This window comes from Acipenser ruthenus, chromosome 12 (assembly GCF_902713425.1).
Source record: "Acipenser ruthenus chromosome 12, fAciRut3.2 maternal haplotype, whole genome shotgun sequence".
Classification (NCBI taxonomy): domain Eukaryota; kingdom Metazoa; phylum Chordata; class Actinopteri; order Acipenseriformes; family Acipenseridae; genus Acipenser; species Acipenser ruthenus.
Genome location: NC_081200.1, coordinates 5,955,052 through 5,969,645, shown reverse-complemented (window position 1 = coordinate 5,969,645; position 14,594 = coordinate 5,955,052). Strand labels below are relative to the sequence as shown.

Sequence of the window (14,594 nt, the reverse complement as noted above, 5' to 3'; positions counted from 1 at the left end):
AGTAAATTTAAAGGAACTTCGATTTGCAGAGAAATGTTTCCAAAAGTGTTGCTTCCAAGATTCCTCAAGACTGCCACTATGGAGCCATGCACCTGCTACTAAATTTGCAGCTTTGAAAATGTATACATTACATTTGTTTGTTATACTGATAAGATTTTACAGGAAACACATATAAAGCAATAGCATTCAGCAGAGGCTTTTAAGGTAACATCGTCAATATGTAATTGTAAGGGGCACTTCCCCTTTGACCCTTAAGACACCTTTGTTCATATTAGGCATCAGGCTGGTTATGCATCTTTAACAAGTACAGTAATGTAAATATGCAGAGTACATATTGAGTTTAAAGATCCCTTAAAAGAGTTACATCAATTCAGGACATTGCATTTGTTAATTGGAAAGGCAAGAATTACTAAGTTTATAAATACAGTGTTTGGGATACCGGAGGGAGCAGCATAGAGAGGTGCAGCTGGCAGCTGGATAAGAGATAAACAGGGGGCTCAATCGTCCCATACTTGGATTGCTATAGACCTGGGAACACCTGATCTGCAGCATGACTTTACAGTAGAAATGTTATGAAAACTAATCTTTCTTGAGTTATTTAAGCCTTGAAAATAATAAACTGCTTACTCACCTCACCTCAAGTACTATAAGTAGCTCTCTTCAACTAGAAAGTTTTGGTTATATCAAGTGCATGACATTGATAATACATTGCAGAACACTTTTTCTTTACATACATTGCAGAATTAGAGGTAACATGCAGAGCAGTACTGTTTTATATATGTGTGTTCTGGAGCTGGGTTTATGTGCTACTGGCTACTGCTTGCAATAGTAAAACGTTTGAAGCTACTTGTTTAAAGATATGTCAACGTTGTGCGACTATGATAGAGTGCAATGTTCTGACCAACAGAGAAAATCCATAATAATTTCTAAAGGAAAACTACAGTAGTGTATCCAGAATGACTTGGACTATACTTAATATAGAATAAACTTTTAAAAAGGTACTGAATTGACATTATCCATAGCTATTAAATGGGTCTGAATTTATAAATAAATAAAAGAAACTCAGTGACAAACGTTTCTACTAGACGCCCAAGTCTAATCTAAATAAAAGCTCACACTCATCAAGTTGTATGGCAAATAAACCAGTTTGTATGTCCAATTAATAATAATAAAAATACATATAAATACAAAATAAGATTATTTTTTATGCTTATAGCATAGTGTACTTATAAAATATTGACAGTGTATTATATGCTGTGATTTTTTGGTTAAGTTAAAGATTTAAAACATATATTTTGTACATAGTTTCAATGGTTGCCTGTCTAACTCCTGGCTCCTCCCAGCTGTACAGGAGGCTAGCTACATTAATTCAAGCGATTCCGGCTGTAGGACTGAGCAGAGACTGTGGTTCTGGTGGTATAGGTCGGCGCGAAATCTCTAGTCAGGTCCTTCTTGCGTGAAACAGAAAGAAAAGAGCGTCGTTCTACACGAGTGAAGTCATCCATGGCACTCTGCAATGGAGATACCAAGGTTAGTATATCGGCCTCAGAACCGAGAATTGGTACAGACTGAGACATGCTCGCAGAGTAATAAATAGCACGCTCGCACTCCAGTGATGTGTATGTAGACGGGCAACCCCCGGCAGTAAGTCGAACCTCTCTACGGGCAGAGCATTGGGAGAGTCCCCGGTTATGGCCTTGTGTATGTTTTAAACTTAATTTTGGAGAAGGTGGTAAATGCAGGGTGTGGGTTTAATAGATTTCAACGTTGGGTGGAAATTGACCCCGTGCAATGTTTTTCTCTATTTTAAACATGTCGCCGTTCTTAACGTAAGGTCACAGTTCCTCTCTCTTGCTTGTGTTGGTGAAGATTAAACCGCGTGGATTTCCTCTTTACACAGTCTGAACTCTGATGGGGTGATCGCAGCGGAATCCAAATAATTAAATAAAGCAGCATTTACATATTTCATACTGACATATAACTGTTTATTAATTTTATTATTATTGTTATTATTATTATTTTAATTACCACGCTGAGCTATGGTCATTTATATACAGGGCAACAAGTACATTATTGCAATCAGTTCTTAAATAATTTGTTTATACCATTTTTGCTCAGTTAACTGGTTATTTTCATCACATTACTGGACACGGCAGCATTGCTTTTGTAAGACATTAAATATCCCACGATAAATACTTTTTGAGCACGTTTAAAAAAAAAAAAAAAGTCAGTCTTTCTGTGTTTTTAAATGACAGAAATGGTAAACGGCCCACGTGGGAAATGATGCGCTGCTTCTTACCACAGTGAGGAGTTATTTTAATGTGCTAAATTATTTATTTACAACCTGTGTAATTAAAGTCACCCGTTGTATTCTACAACAGCGTTTTTATATGTTGTATTTGTTGGCGAAGACTTTTAACAAAAGCTGGTGTTTAGACAAACATACCACATTGCTTCTGGAGTGGCTGCTATCGTAGTTGCAGCTGCGCCAGCTAATAATAATGTTATTGAATACTTTCATAAACGCCATGTCTGTGCAGGTACAGAGGCAACAAAGGGGTGAAACTGACCCTGTGGTTTACCTATTTTAATTTTGGGGTTACTGTTTTGGATATGTCCTATTTGTATATGGCATGCACATACAAATATCTGTCGATTCTAAACCTTTTCACGGGGTACCGAATATTGCTAGGAGCCTTCCTTAGCACGCTATTGTGTGTGAGTTTTATGCATTTTATCTAGAGAACACCTAATCTGGTTTTAGATAAAACTTGCTACTTACATTCTTCAGCACAGGCTATTGATAGTATCAGCATACTGGGGTGGAAACAAGACTCCTAGTGCATAGCAGCTTCACCTATTCCAGGTTTTAATGCAGGCTTGATTAGCCATATAGGCAACAATCTCTGGTGTGTCATTAAGCTCATAGCAAAACCAAGACTGAATCAAACTGCTATACAGTAGGAGCCTTATTTCCATCCTGGGAATATATGGCACGCTTGCATTATCACATGTGCCTCGAAAGTCCTATTGCTAAGAACTTTTGTGCAAGCTTGTGAGTAGCAGAATCTCGGAATGTATGAAGGCATCTTGTCTACGTGTCACACTTGCATTTGTACATGTCGTGCTGTGAATGATACTGGTGGCTTTAATTTTGACTGCGCAGCCATACAGGGGATAGCTGTCGACAACATGCAAAGCTTACCCCCTTTCTTATGTCTCGCAGCAGGAGATCACAGGAGACCCCAAGGATGGGCCACGCCACACCGAGGGAGCTGTAGTAATTCTAGATGCGGGAGCTCAGTATGGAAAAGTCATCGACAGGCGTGTGCGGGAGCTCTTTGTACAGTCAGAGATCCTGCCACTGGACACCCCTGCTTTTGCAATCCGGGAGCAGGGCTTCAGGTAAGAGGAGCATTTTAGTGCGTCGTGCTACAGTCTCAAAGCGTTGACTCCCTTTACTGCAATGCTGATCTATTTGTACTTCCTGCAGAGTCCATCGGCATAATTCTGAAGGCGGTGTAGTAACCTTTCATTTATTTCTTTCATTTCTGTTGAAATTATAAAAGAGCTGGTTTTCATTTAATTCTTCTGTTTGAGGATACCTGTTGCTCGCTACACCACTGGGATATCCTTGTCCACAGCAACCAATCGCCATTCTTCCTTCTGGAGGGGTCCAGTTATACCAATTCTGACATTCACATTTGTTAGAAACAGGACATACAACCCTTTAATATCTGTTGTGGATATGACAGTTGCCAGTTTTAGAAGTAATGGAGGTATTGTAATGGGTTGTTTAAGCGTGTTCTTCTTAAAAGACATTTTGAGAGTGACTCAAGTAATTTGGATGACCAGGTCCAACCTGACCAGTAAAGTTTCGTGCACCTCAATGCAAAAATAAGAAAGTTAGCATAATTTTATTTGTATGGACACAAATGTGCCTTTTATCCTAAAGGGTTAAAATAAAGAAAAGTGTATTCTTATAATTGTGCGCGGGATGCTCTCTGTTTGGTATTTGCATAAGATGTCCTGGAATTATGTGGTTTTTTTTAAAATAATTTATTTCAGTTGGCATTTTATAAAACAGAATTGTAATGTTTTGTAGGGCTATTATCATATCCGGAGGACCAAACTCTGTCTATGCTGAAGATGCCCCTTGGTTTGACCCAGCAATTTTCACAATTGGCAAACCAGTCCTGGGTATCTGCTATGGCATGCAGGTGAGGTTTGACCAGTGACTGGGACCTGCTGGTTTGTATCTTCAGGGTGATGCAGCTGGGTTTTCTGTGCAGTTCTTCAATTACTTCCCTCCACTGGTTTGCTGTCTTTTTTTAATACTGAATTTGTGTTTCCCACAGATGATGAATAAAGTCTTTGGAGGCACTGTTCACAGGAAAAACGTGAGAGAAGACGGGGTCTTCAGTATTAGTGTGGATAATTCATGTTCTTTGTTCAGGTAATAAAGCAGTGTTCTCGGTTTGTATTACCGCTTGTTTGATACGTCGCAAGATCTTTTTATCACGTCTGCGTGGTGATATTAAAAACGCCTGTGGACGAGGTGAAACAAAAGATAGCACAGGGTTTATCTCATGTATTGGATAATAGTTCGAGAGGTCGATCAGAAGTGTGGAATTCTTTTGGAATTGTAGCGAATGAAAATAATGAACATGTGAAAGCACAGGTGTAGCTCCCTTTTAACTGGTGGCACGAAAGGAATAGACAGGTATTCTATAGTAAAGTAAGTAGAGATTGTTAATGTTAAAATATATCCAGACCACTAGAGAAAGCTACCACGCTGGATAGCTTATTGTATAAACTCAATCTGTGGAGAATGTGAGAGCCAGTCGACGCAGGCAGTAGGTAAAGGACAAACACTTGCGGGTTCAGGTCAGGTTGCAGGTCTTATTAAAGCGGGTCAGAAGACGGTGCTGTTGCGGGTTCGGGTCGTAAAAATCGGACCGCGTAGGACTCTGACTTGTATGTCATTGTTAACGTCACCACAACCCTATGAATATTTTAAGCATTAGGTGTGATGGTGTGCATGTCTCTTAGAAGGTCTTAGACTATAGTATTAAGATATTTTAATCTTTTAGTAATGGAGGTGTTCAATTTAAGGTGCTTAAGGGCTATGCATTCAGAGGTTTTTTTTTTTTTTTTTTTTAAGCCTTGAACCATATACGTAGTTTGCCAGAACTTTGGTACTTTTGCTGGGGTACTTGACATCTACTGGTACTTACAAGATAGTGGAAGAATGCATTCATCCTCACAATTGGTCACATTGCCTCTTACCAGCTGCATTAAACTTTTTTTTTTTTTTTCAATTGTATTTGAATCTGAATTTGTAGACTCATCTTGTGGTCATGTTTTTTATAGTTTATCTTTTAGTGTCTGTAAAGCACTGGTTGTTATGAAAGTTAGTGGATAAACATAGCTTGCTGATCATTAGTTACAGCTTTCTGTTTTATTTCGCCCCATTCAGGGGCCTTCAGAAGGAGGAGCTGGTGCTGCTCACACATGGAGACAGTGTGGATAAAGTAGCTGATGGCTTTAAGGTCGTCGCCCAGTCTGGGAATATCGTTGCAGGTACATACCTAATCTCCTTGTTTCTGTGTCCTCGTTTTTAGCATTGACATTGTTGGTTTTTAAAAAGGGGTTTTGAAATGCACTTGCAGACTAGTTTTATGGTGATTAGGGGTCTGTATTCAAGATAACGGATTTGCCATACACTGGTATTTTCAATTTGCGTTTTTGTTTCCCCTCCTGTAGGTATAGCTAACGAACAGAAGAAGCTCTTTGGTGTCCAGTTTCATCCTGAAGTGGACCTGACCGAGCGAGGCCGGGAGATGTTAAAGAACTTCCTGTTCGAAATAGCAGGCTGCAGTGGTGACTTCACGGTCCAGAACAGAGAAGTGGTGTGTATTCGAGAGATAAAAGAAAAAGTAAACAATTCCAAAGTTCTGGTAAGTTGTCTTTTTTTTTTTTTTTTTTTCAAGATTCAGTGAACTGTGATTTGTAAGGAAGTGAGAACACTCTTCCAAAACTTTGAGTCATATTTTTTCCATTCTGGTATTATAAATATTGTAATAGGAAATTGAGACTAAACTAATGCATACTGGCAACTAGCGTAATAACTGAAGTAAACAAAAGGCACAAGTTAAAGCATTTGTGCTGTTGTAGGTAAAGGAACATTTTAACAACTTGCTGTACAGAAATAAGTTTCCAGTTCTACAGGACTAATTTAAGAGATCCAGAAATCCGCTAGCTTCACGCTCCTGAAATGCTAAATCAGCCCCTTAAGATGTAAGGATATGAGTAAAGTTGGATAAATCTTATATTTTGATTCTATCACTCATTCCCCTGTATCTGGCCGTTACTGCTGTATTGAGGCGTGGGCTCTCGGTAAAAGGATTTTAGGCATGGTAAAGGTAGCGTTTTGTTTTAAAAAGGTTACACTCTGGGTTTCACTGAACTCCTCTGTGCCTTGTCTTCTGTTGCTAGGTGTTACTTAGCGGTGGTGTGGATTCCACAGTGTGCACGGCCTTATTGAACAAGGCTTTGAATCAAGACCAGGTGATAGCTGTGCACATAGATAATGGCTTCATGAGGAAGAGAGAGAGCAAGTCTGTGGAGGAGGCACTTAAGAAGCTGGGCATCAACGTTAAAGGTAAAGGACTTGGGTCAACAATAGTATCTGGTTTACATTTAACCTGTATTTGCCAATGACAAGGTCAGTTGAAATGATGACCCACTGATAATAAACTAGTTCAGCAAACCGATTTCAGGTTAGCATGCCTACAAGTTAGTTATTGCTTCATTTTGTCTCTTGTGAGCCCAATCTTTTAAACACGTTGCTTCAAAATCACCTTGAGTATTTAGTTCCCTATCTCCCCTTTTAGAGTTTGCTTAAGAGGATTTTCATGCATATATATAATATATAATATATATATATATATGTATGCATGCATGAAGATCCTCTTTTTCACTGTATGTGTAAGTAGGAATACAGGAAAAGGCTGGATTACTTGCTTTGTTTATATGCTTTTCCATTTGCGCAGTGGTAAATGCAGCCCACACGTTCTACAATGGCACAACCACGCTGCCAATTTCAGACGAAGACAGAACTCCCAGAAAGAGAATTAGTAAGACGTTGAATATGACCACAAACCCAGAGGAGAAGAGAAAAATAATAGGAGACACCTTTGTCAAGGTTTGTACATATTCAGCTTTGGACATATTTGGTAAATGTTACGAGAACAGTAGAACCCCCGATATCTGAACTGAAAGCTCCCCACATGTTTCCAACTCTTTAACTCTTGAGGCATAACATTTTCCATGTCCCTGTAGAATTGTAAAGTATGAATTTCTGCAACAAAAAAAAACTTGGATAGATATTGTGGGTTTTTATGCATTTGTTACACTGATGAATCTGCAACATCCACTTTGCAAGCTCAGTCTTTTTTGTGGCGACCGGTTTAGCCTCATTTTCTAAAAGCTTACCAATAGTTTTATGTATCCACTGTAACAGGTTGCATTTTCAGGGAATGGCTCTCGGTCGCATTCCTTTTTGTTACCATGAGAGTAAAGAACTGATTTGAGATTCTTTTATTTATTTAAAGTGAAATGTGTGACCTTGCGGGGGATGGAAATGTTACAATCAACCATTGTACGCAATGTCATAAATCCCAAGAAGGGCTTGTAGTGGTAAAGTGTCTGCCTTCCTGAGTGTGTGTGTGTGTGTGTGTGTGTGTGTGTGTGTGTGTGTGTGTGTGTGTGTGTGTGTGTGTGTTTGATTTCAGTGTGGGTACTGTTTCTCCAGGTTGCTAATCAAGTTATTGGGGAGATGAATCTGAAGCCGGAGGAAGTTTACCTCGCTCAGGGAACATTACGACCTGATTTAATCGAAAGCGCTTCAACGATTGCCAGCTCTAAAGCCGAAGTTATTAAAACCCATCACAACGACACAGAACTTATAAGAAGACTGAGGGATGAGGTAATGCATGTACAATGTGTCCGTTCTTGTTGTTTCCTGTTATAGAGACTTGACGCCTTGTGCTGCATTTCTCTCCAGTCTGCTGGATGTAGTCCTTCAATTCCAGGCTTGTCATCATAGTTGAATAACTTACTAAATCCCCCTTTTTCTGCAGGGCAAGGTAATCGAGCCACTGAAGGACTTTCACAAGGATGAGGTGCGAGCACTAGGCAGAGAACTTGGTCTTCCTGAAGATATTGTATCAAGGCATCCATTCCCAGGTAAGAGACTGGAAGGGCTGTGTAAGAGGCGGCGGGAGACGGAACATAACTCCTTTATAATTTGAATCTGGTTTGAGAGTATTATGTATGAGAGCAACATTTTATTAGAAAAAAATAATAATTAAACCATATATTTTATGCAAAACTTTGTTTCTTCTAGGTCCTGGTCTGGCTATCCGGGTGATATGTGCAGACGAACCTTACGTCTGCAAAGACTTTGCAGAGACTAACAACATCCTGAAAATTGTAGTAGATTTTTCAGCCAGTGTTAAAAAAGTAAGCTTTAATTTTTATGATCTCGCCTCCAGTTCTCCTCACTCCCTCACTCCATCGTCTGCAGTTCAGAGTTACTACCAGGGCTATTTTCAGTTGATGACAGATGTGATTTATTTGTGTGTAAAGTTTATTTACTTTTGGTCACCACTGTCTGATGAGGAAGCCTGCTGGAGCTAAAATTAAAGAAGCTGTCTAGAAGCTCACAGTAGTTATGTGGCTTTGGGTGATGCCAATAACAGGAAGAGCTGTCTGAAAAACAAAAATCAGTATCCATATATTTTTTTCAAAACGTGTATTATATTTTAGAACTCCCTTTTAAATGAACATGCTCCTCATTAAACTCTTGTTGGCACAACTTGTAGTTTTACAAAGCTTTCAATTTTACTTGAGAACAGAATGGTGGCAGATAGACACTTTACTTAATCGCTTCAGTGCAAATTTCTGTAATTTTGAATTTTGTCTGGGGGAGACCAGTCTTATTCACGTGATCCACAGCCCTATGTTGCTCTGCAAATGTACCTTCCACCAAAACCCTTGGCAACAATGAGACATTAAAGGGGGAAAAGCAAAAAAGGAGGGTCTTAATATTTTAAATAAGATAATATGGTAAATAACATGTTCTGCTAATTCTGTTACACTAATATGCTGTACTAATTTTCCTGTGTGAATTCAGTGAAATAACATGTTTTGTTTTTGTGCAGCCACATACCTTGTTGCAAAGGGTAAAATCCTGCATATCTGATGAAGAACAGGAGACATTAATGCAGATCACAAGCCAACATTCACTCAATGCCTTCTTGCTGCCAATCAAAACTGTGGGAGTCCAGGTCAGTGTGTATTTTATTTATTTATTTATTTGATATATTTATTTTTAATCACGCAGAAGTAGTGTTCAGTTTAATTTCAGTAGATGTTCATTGAAATTAAAATGCCCGTGACTGACTACTGCTTTTTATAAAACACTGCTTTCTGTAGTACTTTCCATGTGTGTAGGCTGTTGAGCATTGTGTTTAAAAACCACTTAACCACTGTTCCATAGTGTGTACTGTTCTCTTCCTGGAAAAACACTTTGCACACGCCAAGAAAAAAAAAAAATGGGTGGGGGCAGGACTAAAATTAACTAGACTAAGGGCGGTGTAATAGGAATTATTCTTGGAAGTCAGGAAAATAGTCACGTCTATTGCACTATGAGGCTGTAGTCAGATGAAAAGTGACTCCCTCATCTGGAGAGCATGTAGCACCAACTGTGAAGGTGATATTTTGCCCACATACATGACATATTGGAGAAACTGGACTAACAGTTAAATAAGGGCTGTAACAACGGCTTTGAAAGTGCGCTGTAAAGATTGTTAAATTTAACCCACTGTGCATGTTCTGCAACTAATGGAGCCTCAATGTTACTGTACAAAGACCCAAATACAGGTATTATGCCAGAAAACAATTTATTCTCTTAGGAAACTTGAATGTTTGTTAGACCCACATGATTTAGCAGTTTTGTACAGAACTCCTAACACTTTATAACGATGAATAGCATGTCTTTTTAATGTTGTTTTTCTATTTTCTCTCCAGGGAGATTGCCGGTCCTACAGCTATGTGTGTGGTATATCCAGTAAAGATGGTCCTCACTGGGAGTCTCTGATGTTCTTATCCAGACTAATTCCACGCATGTGTCACAGCATCAACAGGTACACCCTCTTCTTCATACTATAGATCAGAGATCAGGTGTGTCCAATCACGGTCATTTTAGAACAGGTTTGGAACGAAGACCAGGACTTGAAGGGCCAACTTTGGCCACCCCTGCTGTAGATTCACTGCTGGATTGCTCTGACTTTATTTTATTTTTGCAGAGTTGTCTACGTGTTTGGACCACAAGTCAAAGAGCCTCCTACGGATATCACTCCCACTTTCTTAACAACGGGGGTCCTCGGCACACTCCGACAAGCAGACTTTGTGGCCCACGTCATCCTCAGGGAGTCGGGTGAGTTTGGAGTCATGCGCCATCTGCTTTTAATTATAACCTTTTCCTCGGGAGAGGAGGGTGATGATCATTAAAAAATCGACATCGATCTGTGCCTTGGGGGGGCGGCGGGGGGTGGGGGGAGAGAAGAAGTATTATTAAAAAAGGCATTGTGTTCTCTCTGTAGGTTACGCTGGTAAAATCGGTCAGATGCCTGTTATTTTGACCCCTGTACATTTTGATCGGGACCCATTGCAAAAACAGCCTTCATGTCGAAGGTCAGTCGTTATTCGAACCTTCATAACCAGTGACTTCATGACTGGCATTCCAGCCACACCGAACAACCAGATTGCAGAAGAGGTAAGGGATTACGGCTTTTCAGAGGCACACGTGGCTCCTTGTGGTTTTGGTACTTTAAACTCTCAACTGTTCATTTTTCATTGACCTCTGATCCTGTTCCTCTATCGGTCAAATGTATATTTCGCCGACTTCCCTGTTAGTGTGCACGTCCATTTAAACTCCTCACGTTTTGGGGACTTTTGCACTTATTAAGAATTGTCCATTTGACGTTGGCTTTTAAGAGCAAAGTAATTTTGTATCTTTAAACCAAGCTAATTCGATGGTGCATTTTGTTACAATGGCTTTAAAGCACAGTGGTTTCCACAGTAGTTTGAATATGAATGAAATCCATAAAGCAGACGGGTTGGGGATTACTTGCTTCACAACCATGTAATAAGGCACAAGCAGGACCTGAAAGATTAAGCATATGAGAGGGTTTTGTCCCAAAAAAAGTTTTTTATTCTTCTAATAACAGGTGGTATTGAAAATGGTGAACGAGATTAAGAAGATTCCTGGTATTTCTCGAGTGATGTACGACCTTACATCCAAGCCTCCTGGAACCACCGAGTGGGAGTAGGGTTCTCACGTACTCTCTGTACTCTCCCCAAGAAGAACATTCCCCGTGTTGACATGCAGTGCTGTTTGACTGGAGCTGCTGCATTGCACCTGTTTCATTTATTTTTCCCTCGTGACCATGATCTCATAAATTCACTGTGTTGGGATGGAGGAAATCCGTGGGGTAGAGGACCTCTACGGGTAACGCAAGACGCAGCATCTGGTGCTGGTGAAGAAAGAATAAAAGTATTGCTTTAGCCTTTGTGATATTATTCATTATGCCTGTTTTGTTTTTGTCATTGCTGTCAGTTTTGTATGTTACGATAGGAGACTGTTCATTTAACTTTTGCAGTGCTATTTACCATTGTTACAGCAAGAATAATGTCAAGATAATTACGGATGTTTTAAACAGATTTACTAAAACAGTTTTTTTGCCAAATAGATTTGGGGGGGGAAGGGGTGCTGGGCTTCAAATGCTCCATCTTATTTACATTTTTTTTTTTTTTCGAACAATTGCAGCTACAGTCTGAATATATTTATGGTAAGGTGACACTGCCACTGAATGAAAAAATATATATATTAAAAATAAAATCAAGAAATGGGATGTGAATATTAAGCCAGTGCCTGGGTTCTCCTGACGGTGCGTACTGTATCATATTCCATGTTGCAATGTATGTTTTGTACTACACATGGGGGAGAGTGTGAGCACAGAAATCTTTGGAAGTCTGTACCCAGACACTGGGGTACATTAGCATCCAAGTCTCGGAATGATATGTGGATTAATGTTGCACACTGTATTGCTATATTCTGCTAATACATCTGCCAGACAGCTCATTCACTAAGATATATTCCGATGGAACAATTTGTTTGGGGTGAGGGTTAAATGCCTGGTTTATTCTTTTAAATAACAGTGGTTCTGTTGGTAGAAGAATACAGCACTACAATATCAATTTGTTCTGTGTCTTAATTGCAAAAAGAGAGTTCTTAATGTATGACCTTTTTTTAAAATGTCAATTTTACATAACATTCTCATTTTAAAAAATAAAATAAAAATTGCTTATAACTAATGGACGTTTATTTTGGTATTTTTGGTTTATAATTGCAATACTAAATGAATTTTAAGATTAATTTATGCAATTCTGTGTGTGCCGATATTATTCTAATGTTAAAAACAGAATAAAACCACTTTTTCATTTTGTAATGTGCCTACAAAAGACCACTGCATGCAAAGTTTCAACATTAAATTTGTTTAAGGAAAAATAAGCTTTAATAAAGAACTCTGTTTAAAGCTAGTGCATTTTTTTTCCCTCAGATGCATTCCTTCCTGTCTTGCATTTTCTTAAGTCACCTTTGCAAGTAAGTGCATTAACAATGTGCACAAGCGCCTCGGTATTTACAGTGCTGTTACATTTATTATTAGGTGTTCTGGTTCTACAGAACATTTTAATTTTGAACAAAACAGCAGCTTTTTTGACTGGGACGGCCACAATGAGGGGAAAAAGTGCATTATTGGTCATTGGGAGTGTTCCTACGATCCAGAATTATTAATTATTTTAAACAATGCATGTTTAAGCATTCATTTAATACATCACATTATTCAATTTCATAAATGTGAAAAAAATGTCCATAGAGTTATTGAGTGAAATTATGTGTGCCTGGTACTTGAAACAATTTTGAATTAATTGTAGTGTTTAAATAATTACACCATTATGCCATTTACTTTTCTGTGAAAGGTTTGATTGGTCGCTCAAAAATCAAATAAAATAAGAAGTACTTCATGTGCTTTTGTTTTCCACTGCAGAAGTAAACTGCTATAATGTATAATACACTATTTTCAATTTATTTCATTTGTATAGCGCCTTTCATAAAACAGTATCTCAAAGAAGTATGCGATATAAATAAGTAGTAAAAAAAACAATTGAAGAGAAAATGAAATGAATAAGAACGATAAAACACAAAACTACCAAAGATTAGTGGCATATAAAAACAATTATATTTGTAAGTGGTTAAAAAGACTAAACTAAAAGTCTAATCTTTTCTTAAAAATATAAACTGAGGCAGCATCTCTAATAGAAAAGGGCAATGAGTTCCACAATCTGGGGACATTATAATTAAATCAGTCATCGAATGTAATGTTTAGCTCTTTCACACCTGAGGTAGTCATTTCTCTCCCCTGAAACCTGTAGCCGTTGCTGTGTCAGCAACATGAGTTGTCACTGAATGTCACTATAGCTACAGATCTATATAGCAGAATCAAATATAGGAAAATTCGGATCTGTTTCAGTATAATGGTTTTGTTTGTTGTATGCTTGTAATTTACCCAGCAGTTTGTCCAATTGATCCTGTGCTGTACTGTGAGTTTGATTAAAAGGCATGGGATTTGTTCATCCAGGATAAGTGTTGGTTGCTTGGATAATGTAAAGTTCACTGTTAAATGAACACATTAAGTGGAAAGGACCTCTGGCTAAGTATTCTCAGCTTCCATTATCGCTAATTTTTCCCAAAGGACAGTGATCATTATGCAGTAAGCAATGCTTCATTTTGCATGCAAGCATGCAGCCTCCTGAAAGTGGTATAAAGGGAGAATGCATTGTCTTTTGTGTAATTCAGATAAGAATGGCTAACAGTGGAGGGGCAGTCCCACTTCTGTACTGTGTGCTGAGCCTTGTGATTCATTTCTCTATGTCTGGTAAACTGGTGTGCACTTGCAAAGTATTCTGCACCTGGAATGGTTCAAAATGGGCATGTTAGGAGGGGATATTTCCTGTTCATCATACCAATGAATTCAAAGATTTACCTTTTAAAACAGAGCCAGCTCCGCTGCTGTGTGATGAGCAGTAGGTTCATTGCATATCATTTTATATGGTTGTTTTGTGTGTCTGATTTTGTATTGTATTGGTCAATATTTGAAACCTGGTTTTATAAATGTTTTGCACAGACAATTCCTTGTATATTTGTTTTCCTCTTCCAAATATAAAAAGAATATAAACTTAGACTTCTTTACCCAAGGTGATATGCCATTTGAACTCGTTTTTAGCTGCAGTGAGAGTCATCCTCAGCCATCTCCAAGGACATGGCAGGATTCTGAGAATCAGTATCCTCAGGTATGTACACAAGCAATAAGACGAGGCATGGTCAAGTGCTTTCAACCAATCTGAGAGTACAAACTGCACCTTACAAAATGTACTTTAAAAAAAATGACAAACCAATATATTGG

The 14,594-nt window shown here is 38.6% G+C and overlaps 1 protein-coding gene across 2 annotated transcripts; it reads left to right on the top strand.

Moving 5' to 3' along the window:
• Window positions 1-1,343: 1,343 nt before the first annotated feature.
• LOC117416495 (GMP synthase [glutamine-hydrolyzing]) lies at window positions 1,344-12,665 on the top strand. 2 transcript variants are annotated; one of them, XM_034027606.3, is made up of 16 exons: window positions 1,344-1,530; window positions 3,230-3,405; window positions 4,106-4,220; window positions 4,359-4,456; window positions 5,480-5,583; window positions 5,767-5,960; window positions 6,499-6,664; window positions 7,056-7,207; window positions 7,817-7,990; window positions 8,145-8,250; window positions 8,411-8,526; window positions 9,228-9,353; window positions 10,096-10,211; window positions 10,374-10,504; window positions 10,671-10,843; window positions 11,298-12,665. In XM_034027606.3, exons 1-16 carry the CDS (start codon window positions 1,504-1,506, stop codon window positions 11,397-11,399), a joined length of 2,076 nt encoding a protein of 691 aa, XP_033883497.1. In that variant the 5' UTR covers window positions 1,344-1,503; the 3' UTR covers window positions 11,400-12,665. The 2 variants fall into 2 exon arrangements, with proteins under 2 accessions (XP_033883497.1, XP_033883496.1); XM_034027605.3 differs by having other exon boundaries at window positions 3,227-3,405.
• Window positions 12,666-14,594: the final 1,929 nt, after the last annotated feature.